Source organism: Anopheles maculipalpis, chromosome 3RL (genome assembly GCF_943734695.1).
Source record: "Anopheles maculipalpis chromosome 3RL, idAnoMacuDA_375_x, whole genome shotgun sequence".
Classification (NCBI taxonomy): Eukaryota; Metazoa; Arthropoda; class Insecta; order Diptera; family Culicidae; genus Anopheles; species Anopheles maculipalpis.
Window position 1 is genome coordinate 92289588 of NC_064872.1, and position 22591 is coordinate 92312178.

Genomic DNA, 22591 nt, shown 5'->3' on the forward strand with positions numbered 1-22591 from the left:
TTAAAACGAACAGACCATTCGCGGCAAGGAACCCACAATTCAGGGTTCACCTATTAGACCGAGTGTGTGGCAAATTTCGCGAATTTACGGTGAGTGTTGAGCAGTGGAAAAAGACACTTCTGCCGTGCTGCGGTAAGATGAACTCAGCGTGTCCTTTTGGATGATGAGTTTTTTTGTGTTGCTTTTCAAGTGTTAAACACTGCCGACGTCGGTTGGAGAGTTGGCAGATATTTAATGTATAAACCATATTCTGGAGTGAAGGAAAATATTACGAGTTCAGGTACAACATGGATGGTGAAGCGTGATATAACTTCGTGAAAAATCCAAGATCCTTGTGTTGGTGATCCTTTTCTCCGCGCTTCTCCATTCGTTACCGAGCCGATGCATCCGGCCAAAGTGTACAATAGTAGTAGTGAAAATCAAATCAATCAAAACTAAAATTTAAAAACGTTTTCACTGTTTAGTTAGTTGTGCAATCTTTGCTTGGTTTTTAGCCTACCTTTACCGTGGAATGGAATACATTGTGTATAAGTGTGCGCTGGTGTGATTACTAAAATGGAAAGAATTCTCTTTTTCTTCTTCTTCGCCCCCGGGGTCAGCTGGTACTCGGTGCAGCAATAGAAAAGGAGCGTTACTGTGACTGTACGAGCGATACTTATTGCATCAACAAGAAATCTTCGTCAGTGAGGAAGGATGTCGAGCGCACCGGTACAACGTTTCATTCAATTTGGAGCTCACAAGGGCAAGGGTATCGCTGTCTTCACCAGCGGTGGCGATTCCCAGGGTATGAATGCAGCCGTCCGCGCCGTGGTTCGCATGGGAATCTATGTTGGATGCAAGGTAAGGGCAAGAATTTGACACGAATCATTGAGAAATACTTACACTTTTCATCACGGCATACGATTCCGACCGGTCGTTTTCCGTGAGCAACTAAATATATCCTACTATGCTTGACGTTGTTGGGGTTGCTAAAATACATTCATCATCACGCCCTGAACAGTAGACTAGGTTTGTGTGGTCAAGTTTGAAAGTTCAGTGGTTCTCATTGAACTGTATAACACCAATGCCTCCGTCACATAGGAATGTGTGCTGCTGACAAAGATACGCCAAAAAAACCATCCTAAAATATCCTAGGCCTCATCCGAACATGAATCAGAGATAACTAACCATTTAACTATGACCGTGACACACCACAACCCCGGCAACAACATTCGTTGCCTGGTTGCAACGTTATCAGTGTTTCGAACTCTCGTTGTTACGATTGTCGCTTTTATTTAATCGCAACTTTTACACCCCCGGTGGCTTCCCCAAGATTGTTTTATGACATTTTATGATTTTAATTTTCACTTTCATGCACGTTTGTTTATTACTGTTGGTTTGTGTTAAATAACACAAACGGAAAAAATACTTTGCGAGATTTTTTTTCCAGAACATGTCTGTGTCACACATCGAACTTGTTCAACACTTCTCACACCTATTGAATGATTCTCCCATGATGAATAATCCCACAGATTTTAGTGCCTTTGAGATGGTCATTATAATTTCATTCAGCGATGTTTGGCATCATCAGTACAACGCGCAGGGCAGTGAGAAGCGTTATTTGTTGGCCAAACTGCAGGAAGCTCACGCGTCAGGCGAAATTTCAATTTGGAGATTTTTCAATTTGGAACAATTCGATTGGGGAGGCGCGCAGAATAGGCGGGTGTTGCTTGTGCTAGGTTTTTCTTCGCTCTGCGATGAGGAGAGTTATTTATAAGTATACATCTGAAAGGGTTTACAATGATTTGTAAGCAAATGGAGACATCAGGTTGTTCGTATTTTTTGCCGTGAAATAAGTCTGTTTTTACGTTTTATGAGATTAATATCTTTTTAATGTACATCAATGAGATTCACATAATTCATCATCAGTTTTTTCTATTCCGATTTAGATGATGGTATTCAATAGGAAGTAGTACATACAACGCGCTTAGAGACTTTGTTTCCAAAGCATAAGTCACAATTTTGCAAGATATAACACTGATTTTTGTCTGTTTCGCTTCCTTCAACAGGTGTACTTCATCCGCGAAGGTTACCAGGGCATGGTAGATGGCGGAGATAATATCGTTGAGGCAAACTGGTCGTCTGTTTCGAGCATTATCCACCGCGGAGGAACCGTAATCGGTTCGGCTCGTTGCAAGGATTTTCGCGAACGGGCTGGTCGTCTACAGGCCGCCTACAATCTCGTTTCTCGCGGCATTACCAACCTGGTTGTAATCGGTGGCGATGGGTCACTTACCGGAGCCAATCTATTCCGCCAGGAATGGGGCAGTCTGCTGGATGAACTGCTGGCCAGCAATCGGATCACCCAGGACCAACGCATCAAGTACAAGAGTCTGCATATTGCTGGTATGGTCGGATCGATCGACAACGATTTCTGCGGCACCGACATGACCATTGGTACCGATTCAGCGTTGCATCGCATTATCGAAGCGATCGATGCAATCGTCAGCACAGCATACTCCCATCAACGTACCTTTATCATGGAAGTTATGGGACGCCATTGTGGGTAAGTGTGAACAAAAATTGCTTTAACAATTTAAGGTATCGAATGTATGCTTCCGGCGAAATCCCTTTCGGCGCTACGGTAATCATTTTTTCAAATTTCCCCCTCGCTCCCACTGATTGCTCAACAAACCACATAAATACTTGTTGAACGATGCAAAAAATGCCTTTTAACCAAAAGCTACCTGGCGGTCGTTGCTGGGGTAATATCAGAAGCCGACTACGTCTTCATTCCTGAGTCTCCACCACCACGCGACTGGGAGACCAAAATCTGCGACAAACTCGAACAGGCAAGCGTATCTTTTATACATTTCCCCAATTCTTGTGGAGTTTTTTTGCTGGATACCCTTCATTCGTGCATAAAACAGCTCACTTTATTTTGCTTCACTGAGATAAGAACCAATGCATATTGCTAAATTCCTGCAATCTACAATAGGATAGATGGAACTCGGTAGTTCATCAGAAAGTGAGCCTCAAGAATGGGATCCACTCATTCTTTCATCTATTACGGAATGACGTAAAATGAGCTATGCACGCTAAAGTTTAAATTAATTACCACATGTCACTAAATGCACCCCTCGATTCCAGTGTCACAATGTTTTCTAACCTGAAATTGTGTTCTCTCTTGTCCTTTGTGCAAATCCAGATTCTACCGGTTTTGTGCATGCACTACAGAACTTAGCATTCTCCCAATCGATTCGGAAGCGTATTGAATAAGATTGAAAATTCCTTTCTCTCTCTCTCTCTCTCTCTCTCTCTCTCTCTCTCTCTCTCTCTCTCTGTCTCTCTCTCGCTCTCTCTCTCTCTCTCTCTCTCTCTCTCTCTCTCTCTCTCCTGATCCTAACTTGTAAAGTTTTTTTTATCTTGCTGGTTTCCTTTCGCGTTATTAAGTCTTCCACCCAAAAATTTTACCAATCAAAAATTCAGCTAAGCTGTATTATTTATACAATGTAGACACTTGTGATTGGTCTGTAAGCTATGTTCCAAAACGATCATTACTGCACAAATGAAAACTAATCTCGTACACATTAAGAAAAGAACAATAATGACCAATCATCGATAAGACAAACATCAGTCTTCGTATATCCTCCACTCCATGTCGTATGCATTGTTCATGTTTTTCACAGCTATCTAGCGGTAGTGGCCGGTCTGTGCGTCGAGGCCGACTACATTTTTATTCCCGAAGATCCACCAAAACCCGATTGGCCGGAACGTCTCTGCAAGCAATTGTCACAGGCAAGCAAACTGGGGCATATAGAGCGAAAATAACATTTCTTATACATGCTCAAAATTCGATATAAAAATTATTGCTTCAAGGCCCGCTTCTTAGTGTTGTGTGCTGTTCAAGATCGCTTGTGCTAGTTAAGAATTTCATTCATTGCACGGCTTCAACCGATCTGTTGGTGATCGCACACTATTTTGAAGCAACTTACAGAGCTCAACTATTTGTTCGGCTGTGCATGAGCATTTTCCATCACACATATTTCACACATGTCACAACATCAAACAATGTCGTATTTTAGTGCCGCAAAATATGTGTAAGTTAGACGATTAGACGCACAAAATGCTGTGAAGAATGCTAGATATGCCTCAGTTGAAACATCTGATGGTATCAGGTATCACCACCATCCATTGATCATTCTTCGCGAGAACAGAACGCTTACTTTAGGAGAAAGAGAGAGTTCGACATCTTGTGAAAAACAAAATAAAAATTCAAAACTCAAATTTAAATACTACCAATCAAACATAAGAACAAAATATTAGAAACCATTTTTTTTAAATCGTTTTTTAAATCTGGACTGGGTTTTTGAAACTTTCTATGATAATGCTTGTAGCTGTAGTAAGCCAACGAGTGGTAGACATGACCCAAACAGTTCTGATATATTGCATCGGAAAAATATGTATTAATTGAGTGTATGTCATAAAACAAAATCTTTCCATAAAACTGCAAACGTAGTATCTCAGTATCTCACTAAATTTTATTCCGTATGCATTCCGTAGTGTCTTTAAAATTTTTCGCTAATGTCTGGACTGTAATATTTCATTTTGATCACCATCATTATTATTGTGTGCATTGTAGTTACCTGGCCATAATGGCTGCTTTAGCTAGCGAGGCGGACTATGTGTTCATACCGGAAGATCCAGTAGTCCATAATTGGCCAGAAAAATTGTGTAAGAAGATTCTGCAGGTACGCAAAACATTATTATTATCGCACAAAATACTCTTCCTGGGAAAATTAAATAAATCGGCTTATCGGTGCAGACTAATACAAAATGTGATTTTCCAAGCTCCTTCCTATTCAAAGAACTCCTTCCTGTTCAAACTCCATAGTTCCTATTCCATTATTGTGTTCAAATTGAAGGCTTTAAATAAATTGACCACCACGGCACTGGGCCGCCCCGTATAGGCTGCAGCGGCGCCGGTGTTCAAACATCAGCTCAAATCCCATCCGGACCGCCCCCCTTGGACTTTGACTATCCAACTACGTGGTATCGGCCAGTCTAGAAAGCCATCTGATGGCCGGCGTGACCTTAAAGGTCGTTAAGCCAAGAAGAAGAAATAAATTGAAACAGGGCTGCATTCAGTGATAAACAAAAAATGATTTGTGAATGCCGTCTTCTCCACTCACAAGCAAACGAGCTGAAAAGGAATAAAATGAGGCAATATGATACAATCGTTATTAATTATTTTGCTGTTTGTCTTACTTCAATTTTTGCTGCCCTTTTTTGTCTTTTTTTTTCAACTAAGCTTAATCCTTTAAATTTCTTCCCTGGCTAGACCATAGAAAGAAGAAGATGATGTAACATTTTTTCGTCAGTTTATAAGTGCCATCGTTTTTAAGCTTTATGTTTCTTATGAAACTATTTTGTAACTACGAAAACACACTATCACGCACACGTTATTATTGATTCCAGCAAGATTTATCAGCATGATCGTTTTTTTAATTTTGTTTACATTTTAGTTTTGTTAAGCTTTCCCGGAGTTTTATGTTGCTTTAATGCATTTTGTTCCAGCTTCTGCTTGCTAGTAATTGAATAAGTGAATAGTAAATAAGTAAATAAGTAAATTTTAATTTTAGCAGTTACTTTGCTCTACAAGATCGAGAACTATCGGAAAACGAACCGAATCGAATCGTTATCAGATGCATTGAAAGTTCAAATCGTATTCGACAGTAAAAGCAAACAAACTATTTTTAAAAAATTATTTTAGTATCACGGCTAATCGCCGTGATAACAACAAACAATAACTAATATTTCATTATAAAAACTCAAAGAAACTTGAAGCGAAATACGCGCAGGGAGCATGAAGATACGTAGCATCATCTCTTTATGTTGTACATTAAAGAATCGAATCAAATACAATAGAGCCCTACACTATTAAAAATAACTTTGTGTACGAGACATAAGATACGTCTAGAGTAAAAATGTTGATTTTATGTAAACGCTTGTATGATAGTGCTTGTTGGTGTGTTATTTCTTGTGATTTGCTTAATCTTCATTATTATTATTATCAGTTATATTCACGATTTACAATCAGCACAAAATTTGGCAACCTACAGTGTTAGAGCTTAGAAAAAAGCACGTCAACAAGAGATCTTATTTAATTCCTGATAGTCTTTCTTGGGAAAAAGTTTTTTTTTAGAATTTTTTGCCTTAATTTGAGCATGTCTAACTCCATCAAAATCAATCCTACTCCATTCACATCATCTGACATTTCATATCTGGTTTTCTTGATTATACTCCTACGGCTTGAGGTTTGTTTCGTATTGGAACTTAAAATGATATTGTAATTCTATCCGCCATAATGTACAACAGGAGCGTTCCGCTGGGCAACGTTTAAACATCATCATTGTATCGGAAGGTGCGATCGATCGAGACGGCAATCCGATTACAGCTGAGAAGGTGAAGCAGGTGGTTGTTGATCGACTGCAGCAGGACACTCGCATTACCGTGTTAGGTCATGTACAGCGTGGAGGCAATCCGAGTGCATTCGATCGTGTGCTGGTAAGCATCGCCGCGTGAGTTTTATATCTACGAAACAGCTAATTGTTTCGTATCACTTTGTAGGGTTGCCGTATGGGCGCTGAGGCGGTGCTGGCACTGATGGAAGCGGATGACAAGACGGAACCATGCGTTGTATCACTGGATGGCAATCAAGCCGTGCGTGTTCCGTTGATGGAATGCGTCGAGCGGACGAAGGCCGTCGCGAAAGCAATGGAAGATAAGAACTGGGAATTGGCGGTACAGCTGCGCGGACGCTCGTTTGCACGCAACCTCGAGACGTACAAGATGCTGACACGTTTGAAGCCACCGAAGAGTGCATTCGACGAACAAGGGCGTGGCGTTGGTGGGTATACGATGGCGGTAATGCACATTGGTGCACCGGCCTGCGGAATGAACGCAGCCGTTCGCTCGTTTGTGCGTAACTGCATCTACCGCGGTGATACGGTGATGGGCATACACGACGGTATTGAGGGACTGGTGGCAGGGCACATCAAGAAGATGGAATGGTCTGATGTCACGGGATGGGTTGGACAGGGAGGTGCTTTCCTCGGCACGAAACGCACGCTCCCGGAGGGCCAATTTAAGGAGATTGCTGCAAGACTCAAGGAGTTTGGCATCCAGGCGCTGTTGATCGTGGGCGGTTTCGAGGCGTATCACGCCGCTGGTCAAATTACGGATCAGCGAGGCAAGTTCAAAGAGTTTTGCATCCCGGTCGTTGTCATCCCGTCTACCATCTCAAACAACATGCCCGGAACAGAGTTTTCGCTCGGTGCCGACACCGGTCTAAACGAAATTACGGAAATCTGCGATCGCATCCGTCAGTCCGCTCAAGGTACTAAGCGGCGTGTGTTTGTCATTGAGACGATGGGTGGGTACTGTGGATATCTTGCCACATTGGCGGGACTTGCCGGTGGAGCAGATGCAGCATACATCTACGAAGAGAAGTTCACGATCAAGGATCTGCAGCAGGACGTGTACCATATGGCGTCGAAGATGAGCGATGGTGTCCAGCGCGGTCTTATTCTGCGCAACGAAAAAGCGTCCGAAAATTACAACACCGAGTTCATCTATCGCCTGTACTCGGAAGAAGGCAAGGGTTTGTTCTCCACGCGCATGAACGTACTCGGCCACATGCAGCAGGGTGGATCGCCGACTCCTTTCGATCGAAATATGGGCACCAAGATGGCGGCCAAGTGCGTTGAGTGGCTGGTTGAACAATTGAAGGCTAACACACAGCCCGATGGATCGATTAACGCTACCGCCCCCGAGACTGCCTGTCTGTTGGGCCTCGTGCGTCGTCAGTACAAGTTTACCCCGCTTAAAGAGCTTATCGGGGAGACCAACTTTTTGTAAGTACAGATCGAAATTATTCGTTCCAGAGCGACCTTATGTGTTTATGTAATTTACTCGTTTCAGGCAGCGCATACCAAAGCACCAGTGGTGGCTGAAGCTGCGGCCGCTATTAAGAATCTTGGCCAAACACGACTCCACCTACGAAGAGGAGGGCATGTACATCACGGTCGAAGAAGAAATGTCGACCGATTCACCCTGCGCCTAAACTAAGAAAGTGGAAAGCTCACAGAATCCCAAAGAAGATGGACATCATTACCTCCAAAACTACCTTTCGAAAATATGAAAGATTTTTAAATGGAGAACGACAGTAGCGTCGCATGTCGATGAAAGAGCTAACATTATTTCTTTGTTCTTTTGAAAGCTTTAATTTGTTGCAGAAATCAATTTGCTTCGTTTCTGTTTCGTAGAAAATGAACGAATTGATCTATGTCGGGATTATGTTACGCCGAACTTTTTCGTATTGATTTTTGAAGTAGTATTTATCGTTTATTGAGTTATTCTTTCATTTAATGCCTCCATATTTCAGTTGTTGGTTTCATTTATGTGCTAGTGAAAGTATTATGGCAGAACAGTTTTTTTTTAAATATTGCATTATACTAGATGATACTACCACTTCTCTATAAATCCGACAAAGATATAAAACACACATCAATGGCCAGTAAGCAACTCCAGTGAACCACACTAATTATATGGATATCAAATTATAGTGTCTTTCTCAAAATCATCAATGAATTGGTAACGAGTTATAAGTAGATAGTTATAGCTACACTTACTGCATTGATTCTAGAAATGGACATGTAGTAGTAATAGTCAAAAATGACCTCAACTCATCACTCTGTCCCCTAATAATACGCACTGAAAACGTATGCTACTGTGCTGCGTATCATTGGATACAATAAAATAATAAGTGGATACAATAAAATAATATATTGTTGCGAGATAAGCCGTGGTTTCAATACTGCGTAATGCTGATTGTTGTATTTTATGATTTTTTTTATGAAGAAATACTCTAGACGTCGACGCATTCAAACTACGCTAAAATTTGGCATAGAGTACCAGGCTCTGCATACGTCTGAAGAACTATTCAATCGTATTCTAATGAGTCAGTAAGCGTAGAAGTATGATCGTTGGTCGAATAGATACGAGGGATAACTAATTCAAAACACTTTAAGAATATGCAACAAAAATGATGATGTCACTCCTAATGAATGCTTGATGGAATAAAAATAAATTAAAAATACTGAAAGTAACAAATTTGGGTTGTTTCGGTGTTACATTAAAAAGAAATAAAAAAAATCCCTTATTTGGAATAAGAAGATACATATCGATGTTAACTGGTTTGATCGACACAGTCGATTAATTTTCCCTCTTTGATCGAACGTGTGTGTGTGTGCCATCAACGCAATCTCTTGAAAAAACGAAGATGGCGTCATTCCAAGCCAAGCAGCGGAGCAAGCAGAAGGTTCGACGCTAGCTCCTATTACAGAATTTGGGTTGAGAGCGCTCTTCCCGAATAATAAGATCCAGCTTGCAAGGAAGCATGCGATTTTGCAGTGCGAGGAATAGAGTGATCGGATGCTTGATCTGGAAATGTTGTTCCAGGTGTCGTGCTACTGGTAGGTACTGCATCTATGTGATACTCCCAGGGATAAGATCGAAGCAGCACGATATTGTTGTCAATTTCATGCCCTAGACAGCCATGTAATGGACTGACGGAAGGAATCCCTCCTCCGGTTTGTGGTGGGTGGAAAAACACCGCAACAACCTTCACAGTAACCTTTCGGTGCGATTAATGCTGCTACGGTGGCTGTTTATCAATCGATGCAGAAACACCGCCCCACGCCATCATCACTATATCAATCTATTTCAAGGATGTCTGGTGTGCAATCTCAAGAACCACCAACCAATCCCAGGACAGGCAACCATCGTTGCAGCCGACATGTAACATCAAACAGCAACTACCGGGAGTGCCTCCTGTGCAGGTGGGCGGTCCACAGGGAAGCGGTTCTTCACAGCTAGTACCCCATACCCTACCCTCTACCATCAATCATACCCGGCTATCAGCAACAGCAAATAGGGGAAGTAGCAACAGCCACACGGAGAAAATAGCGTCCCCACTGGGTTTGGAGCCGTTTTACCATTCAGTCTCCAGCATGCCGTTGGCAGGCAAAGCAAGTGTCAGAGCATGTAAAAAGTAGCGTTACACTCAGATCCGCCAATTGTTTCACCATCGCCCGGTATTATCTTTGACGAGAAACTGGTAGTAGCAGTGCCACAACCACAGCCACCGACACCGGCAGCAGCTAGCCAAGATGCCATCGTTGTGCTGCCGTTTGTCACACCCAGCACAAATTAATTATGAGTAAAGGTGTGGTATCTAGCGGTGCATCAGCATCGCTACGATCCGGTCGATCGCGATCGCTATGATACGTGCCGGTTAGCACAACTGAGCAAACCTAATGGTGGCAAAAATGTCCACGACAGTTACATCAACGCCTGGTGGATTCCACCTGGTGTCAAAAGCGGAAGTATTGGAAGTTTCACAGCTTCCTATACGCGGTGGAAAATCAACAACAGCAAACAGATTCCGGATCATGTTCTCGTAAAGCTAATGTTGTCGGACCTCTTAGCGTAACTCGCACTTCGTATGACGATGGGTAACAAAAACAATTTAGTTTCCGAAGGTGAAGAATCAGCTGCTAGTACGTAGGCTAGGCAAGCAAGGACATGTACACCACCATCTTCATCGGAATAACGCCAGTCACAACCGCACGAGCAACAACAACCTCAGCATTCGGCAGAAAAACGCTGCAACGCTGAGTAACGATGCAAACCGCAACAGGCTCTTTCGGCGAAACAACAACAGCAGAAGCAACCGAAACAACTTCATCCCAACAAGTAGGAACAAAGGCAGTACACAATCAGCAACAACAACATTTCGTAGTTCCGTTAGCAACTGCTAATAGCTATGGGTTAAACGCTGGCTAGATGCAGCAGTATTTGCAAAAACGTCAGCATCGGGTAAAAAAGGCCTGTGCCACCATTGGCACGGGTGCGATCCAAATTTCAATGCTGTCCATCCTTCACCATCCTTCACAGCAGCATCCATCACCTCCTCCGCCACCACCGCAACATCATCATCTGTCCCATTTGCATCATATGCACTAACATCAGCTACAGCAACAGCATCAGCACCAATTTATCAGTCGTTGGCAAGTAAAATTTTTGGCCCGCCCGTTGAAAACAATCCATTCTTTCAGCCTAGCCGTATCGGAAGGAAAATGTTTTTAAAATTCTAAACAAATAGGAGAAATCGCATCAACATCAGTGTGGAAATCGACATCGACGTTATATCTTCGTCGACGGCTTCGAAACGTCATGTTGATTGCGTCATCTGCGAAAGTGTACGTGCACCGTCCACGTCAAATAAAGAAAAACGAAGATGGCGTCATTCGGAGCCATGCCGCGGAGCAAGCAGAAGGACGCCACTAACTCCTGTGTAAAAAATCGCGAAAATATCGATGGAAAGTACAGTTTTCTGGTGCGCTCAGTTTTGTGGAAGGTAAACATTTCCGAGGAATATGTATTTCTTAGTAATTTAGCTTATCCTTTCTAATTTCATACCGTTTTTTGTTGTAGCGCCTGTGTTTGCCAAAACCGGAGCTTTTTTGGGCTTTTTTTTCTACCAGTACTTTCTGTCCAAACAACCAATCAATCAACCTGCTTAGCATGACTGCTCCAAGTAAAAAATCCGAACATCCAAACTATTTTGTCCAAAGAATTGTGACGTTACCGGATCCGCTACGACGGCCACTGAAACATGTGTGTAGAAATCCCCCTCTTGCTAGTATTTCCATGATTGCAAGCATTAACCAGCATCAAGAAAGTGATCTGGACCTGGGAGCTGAACGCCTGGTATCCTCATAATCATAATGACACGCAACCAACGCACGTTAGTTATTTCCCCTCTCACTTTGATCGGACGTGTGTGTGTGATATCAACATTATCTCTTGAAAAACGAAGATGGCGCCATTCCAAGCCATGCCGCGTTGCAAGCAAAAGGTACGCCGCTAGCTCCTGTGAAAAATCGTGAAAATTTCGATGGAAAGTGCAGTTGTCTGGTGTGGACTGTTTTGTGGAAGGTAAACATAGCTGAGGAATATGTTATTCTTCGGTTTTTAGCCTCTCGATTCTAGTTTCATGCCGTTGTTCAGTGGTTCGAGAGTATGAGTGTGCTTGCTGCAACCGCAATTCGTGGTAGTAATGTATCCGGTCACGGTAGACGAAGAAACATTTACAGTGGAAAAAAAAAAACCCTTTGCCAGGTGTATAAATGAAAGCGGCTGCGGTCCGATAAATCGAACGATTTTTTAGCTTGGTACGCAACCAGAAGCAGTGGGGCAGGTACTCCAACTGTTGAACGTGCGCATAACGCGATACCGAAACATAAATATTTTATACATATCACACGCCGGGAATATCACTTACCTCTTAATCTGTGAATCCTGTTATAAATGACACCCACACCGTCGAATACTCCCAAGTGATCTCCTGTGATCGGTTGATACAAGGCTATTGTTGCATCCTGGTTTAGACGCGCTCGTGATACTTTAATTTAAAAAATAGACTGGTTTTATGGTAGGTGTGTTAAAAAAAACAATTAAATCCGTCAGTATAAATAAATATTTTTATTCGCTTTTAAAAATAATCGTATCAAAAGCAGCAACTTTAATAAAGCAAGCGAAGTAAAAATAGATTTATTGAAAGAAATTTTTATCCAAATAATCATTTGCCTATTTCAGCACCCCTGCAATGAATATCACACGCACTCTAATGTAAATGATCGATATCCCTTATTTTTCCAACAACCAATCAAATCGCTCCATTAGATCGACATGATAGGTCGACTTCCCTTCTCTGAAAATAGTAGTTGGGAAAGGCGAAAAATTCGTCAAATACTACCTCCTAAAATTCCTGCTCCCCTGTTACATAGGCTGGTAAATTTAGCTAATTTTGGGAGAAAATTAACCAAACGAAAATCCGGCAAATGCTACCTCTGAAAGTTCCTGCTCTCCTCGTACATGGATTGGTAATTTTTGACGATTTTTGGGAAACAATTTGCGATTTTGTCGGGCCCAATTTCACCAGTTGATGTAACAGGAGAACAGGAACTTTAAGAGGTAGCATTTGCCGGATTTTCGTTTGGTACTTCGGTTAATTTTCTCCCAAAAATAAGCTAAATTTACCAGCCTATGTAACAGGGGAGCAGGAATTTTAGGAGGTAGTATTTGACGAATTTTTCGCCTTTCCCAACTACTATTTTCAGAGAGGGGAAGTCGACCTATCATGTCGATCTAATGGAGCGATTTGATTGGTTGTTGGAAAAATAAGGGATATCGATCATTTACATTAGAGTGCGTGTGATATTCATTGCAGGGGTGCTGAAATAGGCAAATGATTATTTGGATAAAAATTTCTTTCAATAAATCTATTTTTACTTCGCTTGCTTTATTAAAGTTGCTGCTTTTGATACGATTATTTTTAAAAGCGAATAAAAATATTTATTTATACTGACGGATTTAATTGTTTTTTTTAACACACCTACCATAAAACCAGTCTATTTTTTAAATTAAAGTATCACGAGCGCGTCTAAACCAGGATGCAACAATAGCCTTGTATCAACCGATCACAGGAGATCACTTGGGAGTATTCGACGGTGTGGGTGTCATTTATAACAGGATTCACAGATTAAGAGGTAAGTGATATTCCCAGCGTGTGATATGTATAAAATATTTATGTTTCGGTATCGCGTTATGCGCACGTTCAACAGTTGGAGTACCTGCCCCACTGCTTCTGGTTGCGTACCAAGCTAAAAAATCGTTCGATTTATCGGACCGCAGCCGCTTTCATTTATACACCTGGCAAAGGGTTTTTTTTCCACTGTAAATGTTTCTGCGTCTACCGTGACCGGATACATTACTACCACGAATTGCGGTTGCAGCAAGCACACTCATACTCTCGAACCACTGAACAACGGCATGAAACTAGAATCGAGAGGCTAAAAACCGAAGAATAACATATTCCTCAGCTATGTTTACCTTCCACAAAACAGTCCACACCAGACAACTGCACTTTCCATCGAAATTTTCACGATTTTTCACAGGAGCTAGCGGCGTACCTTTTGCTTGCAACGCGGCATGGCTTGGAATGGCGCCATCTTCGTTTTTCAAGAGATAATGTTGATATCACACACACACGTCCGATCAAAGTGAGAGGGGAAATAACTAACGTGCGTTGGTTGCGTGTCATTATGATTATGAGGATACCAGGCGTTCAGCTCCCAGGTCCAGATCACTTTCTTGATGCTGGTTAATGCTTGCAATCATGGAAATACTAGCAAGAGGGGGATTTCTACACACATGTTTCAGTGGCCGTCGTAGCGGATCCGGTAACGTCACAATTCTTTGGACAAAATAGTTTGGATGTTCGGATTTTTTACTTGGAGCAGTCATGCTAAGCAGGTTGATTGATTGGTTGTTTGGACAGAAAGTACTGGTAGAAAAAAAAGCCCAAAAAAGCTCCGGTTTTGGCAAACACAGGCGCTACAACAAAAAACGGTATGAAATTAGAAAGGATAAGCTAAATTACTAAGAAATACATATTCCTCGGCAATGTTTACCTTCCACAAAACTGAGCGCACCAGAAAACTGTACTTTCCATCGATATTTTCGCGATTTTTTACACAGGAGTTAGTGGCGTCCTTCTGCTTGCTCCGCGGCATGGCTCCGAATGACGCCATCTTCGTTTTTCATTATTTGACGTGGACGGTGCACGTACACTTTCGCAGATGACGCAATCAACATGACGTTTCGAAGCCGTCGACGAAGATATAACGTCGATGTCGATTTCCACACTGATGTTGATGCGATTTCTCCTATTTGTTTAGAATTTTAAAAACATTTTCCTTCCGATACGGCTAGGCTGAAAGAATGGATTGTTTTCAACGGGCGGGCCAAAAATTTTACTTGCCAACGACTGATAAATTGGTGCTGATGCTGTTGCTGTAGCTGATGTTAGTGCATATGATGCAAATGGGACAGATGATGATGTTGCGGTGGTGGCGGAGGAGGTGATGGATGCTGCTGTGAAGGATGGTGAAGGATGGACAGCATTGAAATTTGGATCGCACCCGTGCCAATGGTGGCACAGGCCTTTTTTACCCGATGCTGACGTTTTTGCAAATACTGCTGCATCTAGCCAGCGTTTAACCCATAGCTATTAGCAGTTGCTAACGGAACTACGAAATGTTGTTGTTGCTGATTGTGTACTGCCTTTGTTCCTACTTGTTGGGATGAAGTTGTTTCGGTTGCTTCTGCTGTTGTTGTTTCGCCGAAAGAGCCTGTTGCGGTTTGCATCGTTACTCAGCGTTGCAGCGTTTTTCTGCCGAATGCTGAGGTTGTTGTTGCTCGTGCGGTTGTGACTGGCGTTATTCCGATGAAGATGGTGGTGTACATGTCCTTGCTTGCCTAGCCTACGTACTAGCAGCTGATTCTTCACCTTCGGAAACTAAATTGTTTTTGTTACCCATCGTCATACGAAGTGCGAGTTACGCTAAGAGGTCCGACAACATTAGCTTTACGAGAACATGATCCGGAATCTGTTTGCTGTTGTTGATTTTCCACCGCGTATAGGAAGCTGTGAAACTTCCAATACTTCCGCTTTTGACACCAGGTGGAATCCACCAGGCGTTGATGTAACTGTCGTGGACATTTTTGCCACCATTAGGTTTGCTCAGTTGTGCTAACCGGCACGTATCATAGCGATCGCGATCGACCGGATCGTAGCGATGCTGATGCACCGCTAGATACCACACCTTTACTCATAATTAATTTGTGCTGGGTGTGACAAACGGCAGCACAACGATGGCATCTTGGCTAGCTGCTGCCGGTGTCGGTGGCTGTGGTTGTGGCACTGCTACTACCAGTTTCTCGTCAAAGATAATACCGGGCGATGGTGAAACAATTGGCGGATCTGAGTGTAACGCTACTTTTTACATGCTCTGACACTTGCTTTGCCTGCCAACGGCATGCTGGAGACTGAATGGTAAAACGGCTCCAAACCCAGTGGGGACGCTATTTTCTCCGTGTGGCTGTTGCTACTTCCCCTATTTGCTGTTGCTGATAGCCGGGTATGATTGATGGTAGAGGGTAGGGTATGGGGTACTAGCTGTGAAGAACCGCTTCCCTGTGGACCGCCCACCTGCACAGGAGGCACTCCCGGTAGTTGCTGTTTGATGTTACATGTCGGCTGCAACGATGGTTGCCTGTCCTGGGATTGGTTGGTGGTTCTTGAGATTGCACACCAGACATCCTTGAAATAGATTGATATAGTGATGATGGCGTGGGGCCGTGTTTCTGCATCGATTGATAAACAGCCACCGTAGCAGCATTAATCGCACCGAAAGGTTACTGTGAAGGTTGTTGCGGTGTTTTTCCACCCACCACAAACCGGAGGAGGGATTCCTTCCGTCAGTCCATTACATGGCTGTCTAGGGCATGAAATTGACAACAATATCGTGCTGCTTCGATCTTATCCCTGGGAGTATCACATAGATGCAGTACGTACCAGTACCGTAACAACCCGTTCGGACTGACGCAGTTGGAACGCACGCATGTTCAACTCTCGGTGCGGTCCCTGATGGTTCTGGGCTGTCGCCGCGAAACCAAGTTTCAGAACGGGATACGTTTGAGCGGTGCATGCAGATCCGGCTCTTGGTTACCTCGAGCGGATTGGTGCTGGCCTATAGTCGAACATTTTCAACCCGCAATACTAGATGATAGTTTGCTGATTGTCTGATGTGAGATTGGATAGACGTTTTGTTTCTTGCACTTTTTCTTCATTGGCATTCATTTCTTCGTTGGGGAAATTAGCTAACATTTCGGTTGCGAGTCGAACAGAAAATCCTATGCGTCTTCATCGAAGAACATTAGCTGTTATTTCGATTCGGTGTGCAATTGATTCGAGGTGTTTGTTGGTTACTGTTGTTTAGCGGATTTGTTATGCTGCTGTTACTGCAAAGGTTGATATTGTGATGAGGATGTTTGTTGTGGTGAACCTTCGCCACGGTTCGGTTCTCCAGACGTGGATCGACAGCGATCTCGTACCATCGGTATCTACCTCTTTCTTCTGCACCAGATCGGTAGCAGCAGAACTGGACGATAGTGGGGTGGATGAGAACGACGAGCTTGGCGAAGAATTACACTCAGAAAAACACTCAGCAACTTCGAACCCGCCTGTAACGCTAATCTCACTCTAATAATCCGGTTTGATCGCCATAGTTGATCAATTTCCCAATCTCTGAAAAAATTGACATAGAACAGGTTAAAATACTACCTCCTGGTTGGATGATCTCATGTTACCTTATATTCAAAAATTGATTGGTATTTGAAAAATGTTTGCGGCTTCGATCGAAAAATTTGGACAAGTGCTACCTCCTGGTTTGGATGCTCTCGTGTAGAGTTCGAGCACAACTGAATCTCACTTTACGTTTTTTGCGCATTCGAAGTAGAAGGAGCATTAATTACATTATTTAATTTCGCTAATGTTAACACAACACTGCCCTTTATCTTTGTACCAAGTAAATTGATTTAATCATTCTAGCTAACTACAGTGATAGATAATAAGGAAGAAAACAACAATGTTTTTTTATACATTCTTCATATTTTCCACAGCAAGTTTTTTGTGTGTATATCATTTAAATCCACGTACACATTAGAAATGGCTTAGCTGATAGGGGTTTTATAATAACTGTAACTAAACTGATAAGTGTTTGCACCATCAGTGTTTACTTGTATCCATGGTATGCACGTGCATGTTACTCTTAAATATGCGTCTGTGTATATAAGGTGTATACACCTATATACCTGTATATGTTTGGTGAGAATGGTTTCTTTTTGCCATCTACGGGTAAAATTGAACATATTTTTCAATTATTTTCTCATCTGCTATTACTAATATGTCAGGTGGTTTATTTGTTACTGGTTATGTTTATGTATTATAATGGTACGATTCAACACTGAGTTCAGAGTTCAGAACCGCAATGATTATATGCTGTACGAACTTTTTATGGGAAGATCCTAAACAATCGATGCAAGTTTTGGAAGCAATTAGTAGGTTAATTGTTTCTTTTTCGCTTCGCTTTTTCGTTTGACAGAATTGCTGAAATATTCAAATCTCTTTGCACCACACCATCATTTGCTGATTCGTTTTACCCATAACTAGACATATATGACTGCATATTAGCATGCTCTGCGAATGGGTAATCTTTTTTTTTTGTAAAAATCTATTAGAATAGTCTTTCCAAACGTTTACCGTTCCTTAGCCTATATATCATTTTGTTTCATTCATTTTCGATTTGACACGTTCGTTTAACCTTTAATTTTCCCGCATTTAGCAAAGCAAGATGTAAATTGTGTGCAATTAAATTATTTAATATAACGCTCCACTCTATATTATGGCTTGTATATGCGGCACCAGTGTGCGGTAAATAATGTTTATAATTTAGCTAACCACTCTGAACAATCGGGAAATGAAGCAGCTAGCAGCAGGCTAATTTAATTCAACATAAGCATTGATACTTGAGACCCTACTGACCAAAAGGAATTAATTATATATTTGCAAATCGCTTTTGTCTCTTAACCAACGAGAACGTATATTGATCATAACTGCGCAACGTGCGCGGAAGACGATAAAACGACAGAAGAAACTTCTATTCATACATCTCACCAAACGGAAAACTGATCAAAAATATATCCTATCCTTCAGCGGTCATTTCATTGTTTTGGTCGTTCAATTTTATGATATGCAATACTAGACATGTCCACTCGGTGCTCTAGTTAGGAAAAAGATGTAAATAACTACAAAACTGTGTCAAGTTTGGCCTCCATATGCGTCACAAAATTAAATTCCATTTACAGCACAGAGTGAGTAAGCTGAACGGAGGACAGAGCTTTTCGTGTTAAAATAGATTTGTATAAGTTATGTATACATTTAATGCATACACGATGTTACAAGTTATTATAGCTTTAGCTTGCATTATGAAGATTCATCAAGAATCCTTATGCTATTCTACTACATTCTTCAATTTGTTTATGAAAATATACGTTTGTCTTCAAATTCTGTAGTTATTTCTAGCTCTTCCAAGTATGTAAAGATCCTGACATTAGTGAATACTAATAGCTCGTACGTAAGTTAAAAACAAACGCTTTTACTGTTCCTCCTTGCTTTCGAAGATTTGCTCTCGATGATATTCTACCGCCTAATAAACGATATGCTTCACTTTGTTCTCGAGTCCTTATACACCATTTCGAATTTATCTATCTCTGAACAGTTTCTGGATCCAACGGATTGTTTCTATATTCACTGCACTATTTTGCGTATGGTTAGGATTTCGTCATTTATCTTTGAATGACAGCTGCTACGTGCTAACGGTATATCTTTTATCACACTTCGGCCGCTTTGAGCCGGTTTTGCTTTGCTGTTCCTTTATTTTCTCTCTTTTTTCTGTTCCATCATAAAAACTAGTCGATAAAAAGTTGATTAAATCAAGATGTCCGTCACTAACTAATACTAAGTAATTCTACTTTGCAATTAAAATTCACTTCATGGCTTATTTGGCACAACACTACGCCTATACTGAAGTAAAGTTGCATGGCGATGCACCACCATCACACATTCTTCACCATAGGTGGTATTCATCATGGCTTCCTGGATGATACTCTAGCCGCTATTATTCACCGCTCCCTCTACCAACAGAGAACGGTTGGAAGATGCATGTAGTGACTCATGCGAAGGAATTGAATCCCCTTCCAAATCCCCTGTGTATCGAGCACGCTTTGGTTCGGTAGAGGTGAGAGTGTAATCGGAATCCTTAGCAATTTCCGATTTTCGCTTCACGTTGTTATTAATGTTAGGTGGATCGTCATCTCGATCCGCTTCAGCATTAGTTCCATTAGCCAACAGAGATGGTTGAGCGGAGTCCTCCTCGTTATCTTCGCAGCTATCCGTTTCATTTCCGCTAGTTCCGCCGGCTGTGCCAGCACCACTGCTATTGCTACTGGTAGAGCTACTGCTGCTACTACTACTACTGTTACTGAGAGAGCCATTCCCTCCGACAGGAAGAACCTTTGCCGGATCCTTGACATTGAGGCGCGTTGCAAGCCGCTTCAAACTGGACAGCGAATTTTCACAGTCCGACGTATCGATCTCGGTGAGGTTTGTACCGGACCGTTCAATCTCAGTGTAGGTTCCAAATGGTAGCTTCCCGAGGCACTCCAGTTTCAGCACGTGCATCTTGGAGCGTAAATGTTTGGCTAGATGCCCGTGGATACGGAATCCTACTTCACAGTCACGGCAATAAAACGGTCGGGGATTGCTGTCCGTCGCTACGCCAAACGCCGTCGTCATGGAAACTTTGTTGCGGTGCGTTGCCGAACGTTCGTGTTTTAAATAGAGCCCTTGAGATCGAAAACTTGTACCACATGGTTCGCAGCGATATTTGCGCTCCATGTAATGGATGTTCATGTGTATACTCAATTGGGACAGTTTGTGGAATTTTTTGTTGCAGATTTCACATACCGGTCGTCCTCCATCTTCTTGGTGCATTGGAATCGGTGTGAAAGTACTGGATGGTGTTCCGACAAACTCTCCCGAGTTACCACGTACACCGGTTGTTTTAAAACCCTCCTCACCAACTACGACCACCTTACGAGCAGGTGCAACGATATTACCAGCAGCACCAGTTTCTGAACCGCCTCCTTGCGGTGCCGCAGAAATAACTTGTCCGGCAACTGTGGTTGTGACCGGTGTAAGTAGATTACCTCCTGCAGATGTATGCTGTAGCTGCAGAGATGCAGAGGAAACGACGACGATAGGAAGTGGAGTAACTATTCCATCCGATATCTCCTGGTCAGCCAATGGCACAGTGCCGAGTGTTCCCAAAGCACTTTCACTCTCAGTACGTTTTCGGACATTTGTTACCGCTTGTGCCAGTTTCAGGTACTCAGAGGCCAATGTTTTGGCACTTTCTGGCACAGGCGGAACAGTTGTTTTGAGATTGGCAGAATTAGTACTATTACAGCGCGGACGAGAAGTTAACGTCGATTCTGTTTCGGCTGCCGGTTGCGCTCGGAAAACGTCGAGTTTAAGAGAACCTGCTGCGATTTCCGCCAAAGTATCCATTGGAGATGCGTTTTCTGGCACCAGCGGACATTCGTTGCCCATTATTAGGGCAGCACTGCTTGTACAGTGAGCAGTAGACGGTGTAATTCCTCCAGATGTTTTTTCTTTTTCTAATTCTATCACCACGGAAGGATTCGGTGGTTCATGTGTAATAGTTTCGTTTGCCAGTGGTGAACAGCGATGTCGTTCGTTCTTTCCGCTGAAGATCCGATATACACGCTCCGCAGCAGTAGCAGTTGCCGCTGACGCCTCCGTCGATGAGGCAGGACTAGATATTTTTTTGGACATTACTGGAGGTGGTATAGTTGTAGTTAAGGTGGATTGTGGTGGTGGTGAAGTTACTTTCGCTGTAATAATGGGGATTGGCGTGTGTTGCGCAACACTGTTCACTTCTTTCTGATAATTCGACACTATTTCGCGAACGGGAGTAGCAAGCGGATCTTGGACCCTGCTGTCTTTCATCACGATGCTATTGGAACTATTGGGTTTCATCTGACTTTGTTTGATTCGTGTGTCCTGTAGGGCACGCTCCTTCAAGTATTCATGGAAGTAGGCATTTTCATCAACACCAGCACCGCCGGGTGTAGTGCCGCCGGTCGGTTCGAACGGTCTCATCACAAGCGGAATTTTGTCGGTGTTTGATACAAGCGTTGTTAACAAGTTGGCCGTTCCGCTTATCGGGGCCAGCACATCCGACGCACGAACAATCAATTGTTGCTGTAGCTGTTGTGGATGGTGGCGGCCTTCATATATCACTGCATGTTGCTGTAACATTTGTTCTCGATTGCAGCGATCATGCACAGTTGGAAGATATAAACTAATGGGACTTGAGTTCGATTGCAATGGTGTCACCATGGCCAGGGGCAGCTGTGGAGTACGATCATATTGATGCTGAACGGAAACTATTGGCGTTACCGGAAGTAGACGAGTTTTCTTTGTTAGGTCAATGGGTCTGGCGGTGTCATCCTCATCATCTGCATCTCCTGCTTGGGCTGCCGCTTCATCACTAGCAGAAGGGAAGCTCCGATCACCGTCTCGTCTTCGCTTGCCCACATTTGGATCAGAATAGTACTGTTCGTGTTTCAGCAGGTTGAACTCCAACTTTGGTCCACCACCGTACGTTATTATGCGCCTTGGTTGTTCTATTTTAGCTGTGTATAATCCATTAGATGGTGATTGCGATGGTCGGGATTTTCGAGAGCTGTTGGAGTAACCGTGTCTTTGCTGTTGATCTGGTGTCAGATAAGAGTTTATATGCTGAGTAATATAAACAGCGGCAGCTTCTAGTTCTCCGCCACTTGCTGAGGCAGCATGTTGTTGCCCGGTACTACTGCAGGCTGACGTTGGGCGTGTCATCGAAAGGGATAACAAACCCTCAGCTGCCTCGCGCTCTGGTAAACGACTTTTTACTTCTTCTGTAAAAATGAACAACACAACACACTTATTAGCACA

General features: G+C 42.7%; 2 protein-coding genes across 3 annotated transcripts in view; one reads left to right on the forward strand and one right to left on the reverse strand.

The window, feature by feature from the left end:
- Window positions 1-628: 628 nt before the first annotated feature.
- Window positions 629-8113, forward strand: LOC126561673 (ATP-dependent 6-phosphofructokinase). 2 transcript variants are annotated; one of them, XM_050217964.1, is made up of 6 exons: window positions 629-840; window positions 2049-2545; window positions 3669-3777; window positions 6358-6546; window positions 6610-7895; window positions 7963-8113. In XM_050217964.1, exons 1-6 carry the CDS (start codon window positions 694-696, stop codon window positions 8102-8104), a joined length of 2370 nt encoding a protein of 789 aa, XP_050073921.1. In that variant the 5' UTR covers window positions 629-693; the 3' UTR covers window positions 8105-8113. The 2 variants fall into 2 exon arrangements, with proteins under 2 accessions (XP_050073921.1, XP_050073920.1); XM_050217963.1 differs by lacking the exon at window positions 3669-3777 and adding an exon at window positions 4622-4730.
- An 11565-nt stretch (window positions 8114-19678) lies between these two features.
- The window catches only part of LOC126561223 (serine-rich adhesin for platelets), a 28433-nt gene continuing 25520 nt past the window's right edge, over window positions 19679-22591 (reverse strand). Inside the window, exon 8 of the mRNA XM_050217171.1 lies at window positions 19679-22554. Within this exon, the coding sequence (XP_050073128.1) occupies window positions 19679-22554 (2876 nt within the window). The remainder of the gene's footprint in view (window positions 22555-22591) is intronic.

What these genes read in the sequence shown, in the direction of transcription:
- LOC126561673 (XM_050217964.1), top strand. Translation starts at nt 694, where the DNA reads ATGTCGAGCGCACCGGTACAACGTTTCATTCAATTTGGAGCTCACAAG. An exon ending in GTTATGGGACGCCATTGTGG is followed by an intron (nt 2,546 to 3,668) that starts GTAAGTGTGAAC and finishes TGTTTTTCACAG; the next exon opens with CTATCTAGCGGTAGTGGCCG. An exon ending in GTGCATTCGATCGTGTGCTG is followed by an intron (nt 6,547 to 6,609) that starts GTAAGCATCGCC and finishes ATCACTTTGTAG; the next exon opens with GGTTGCCGTATGGGCGCTGA.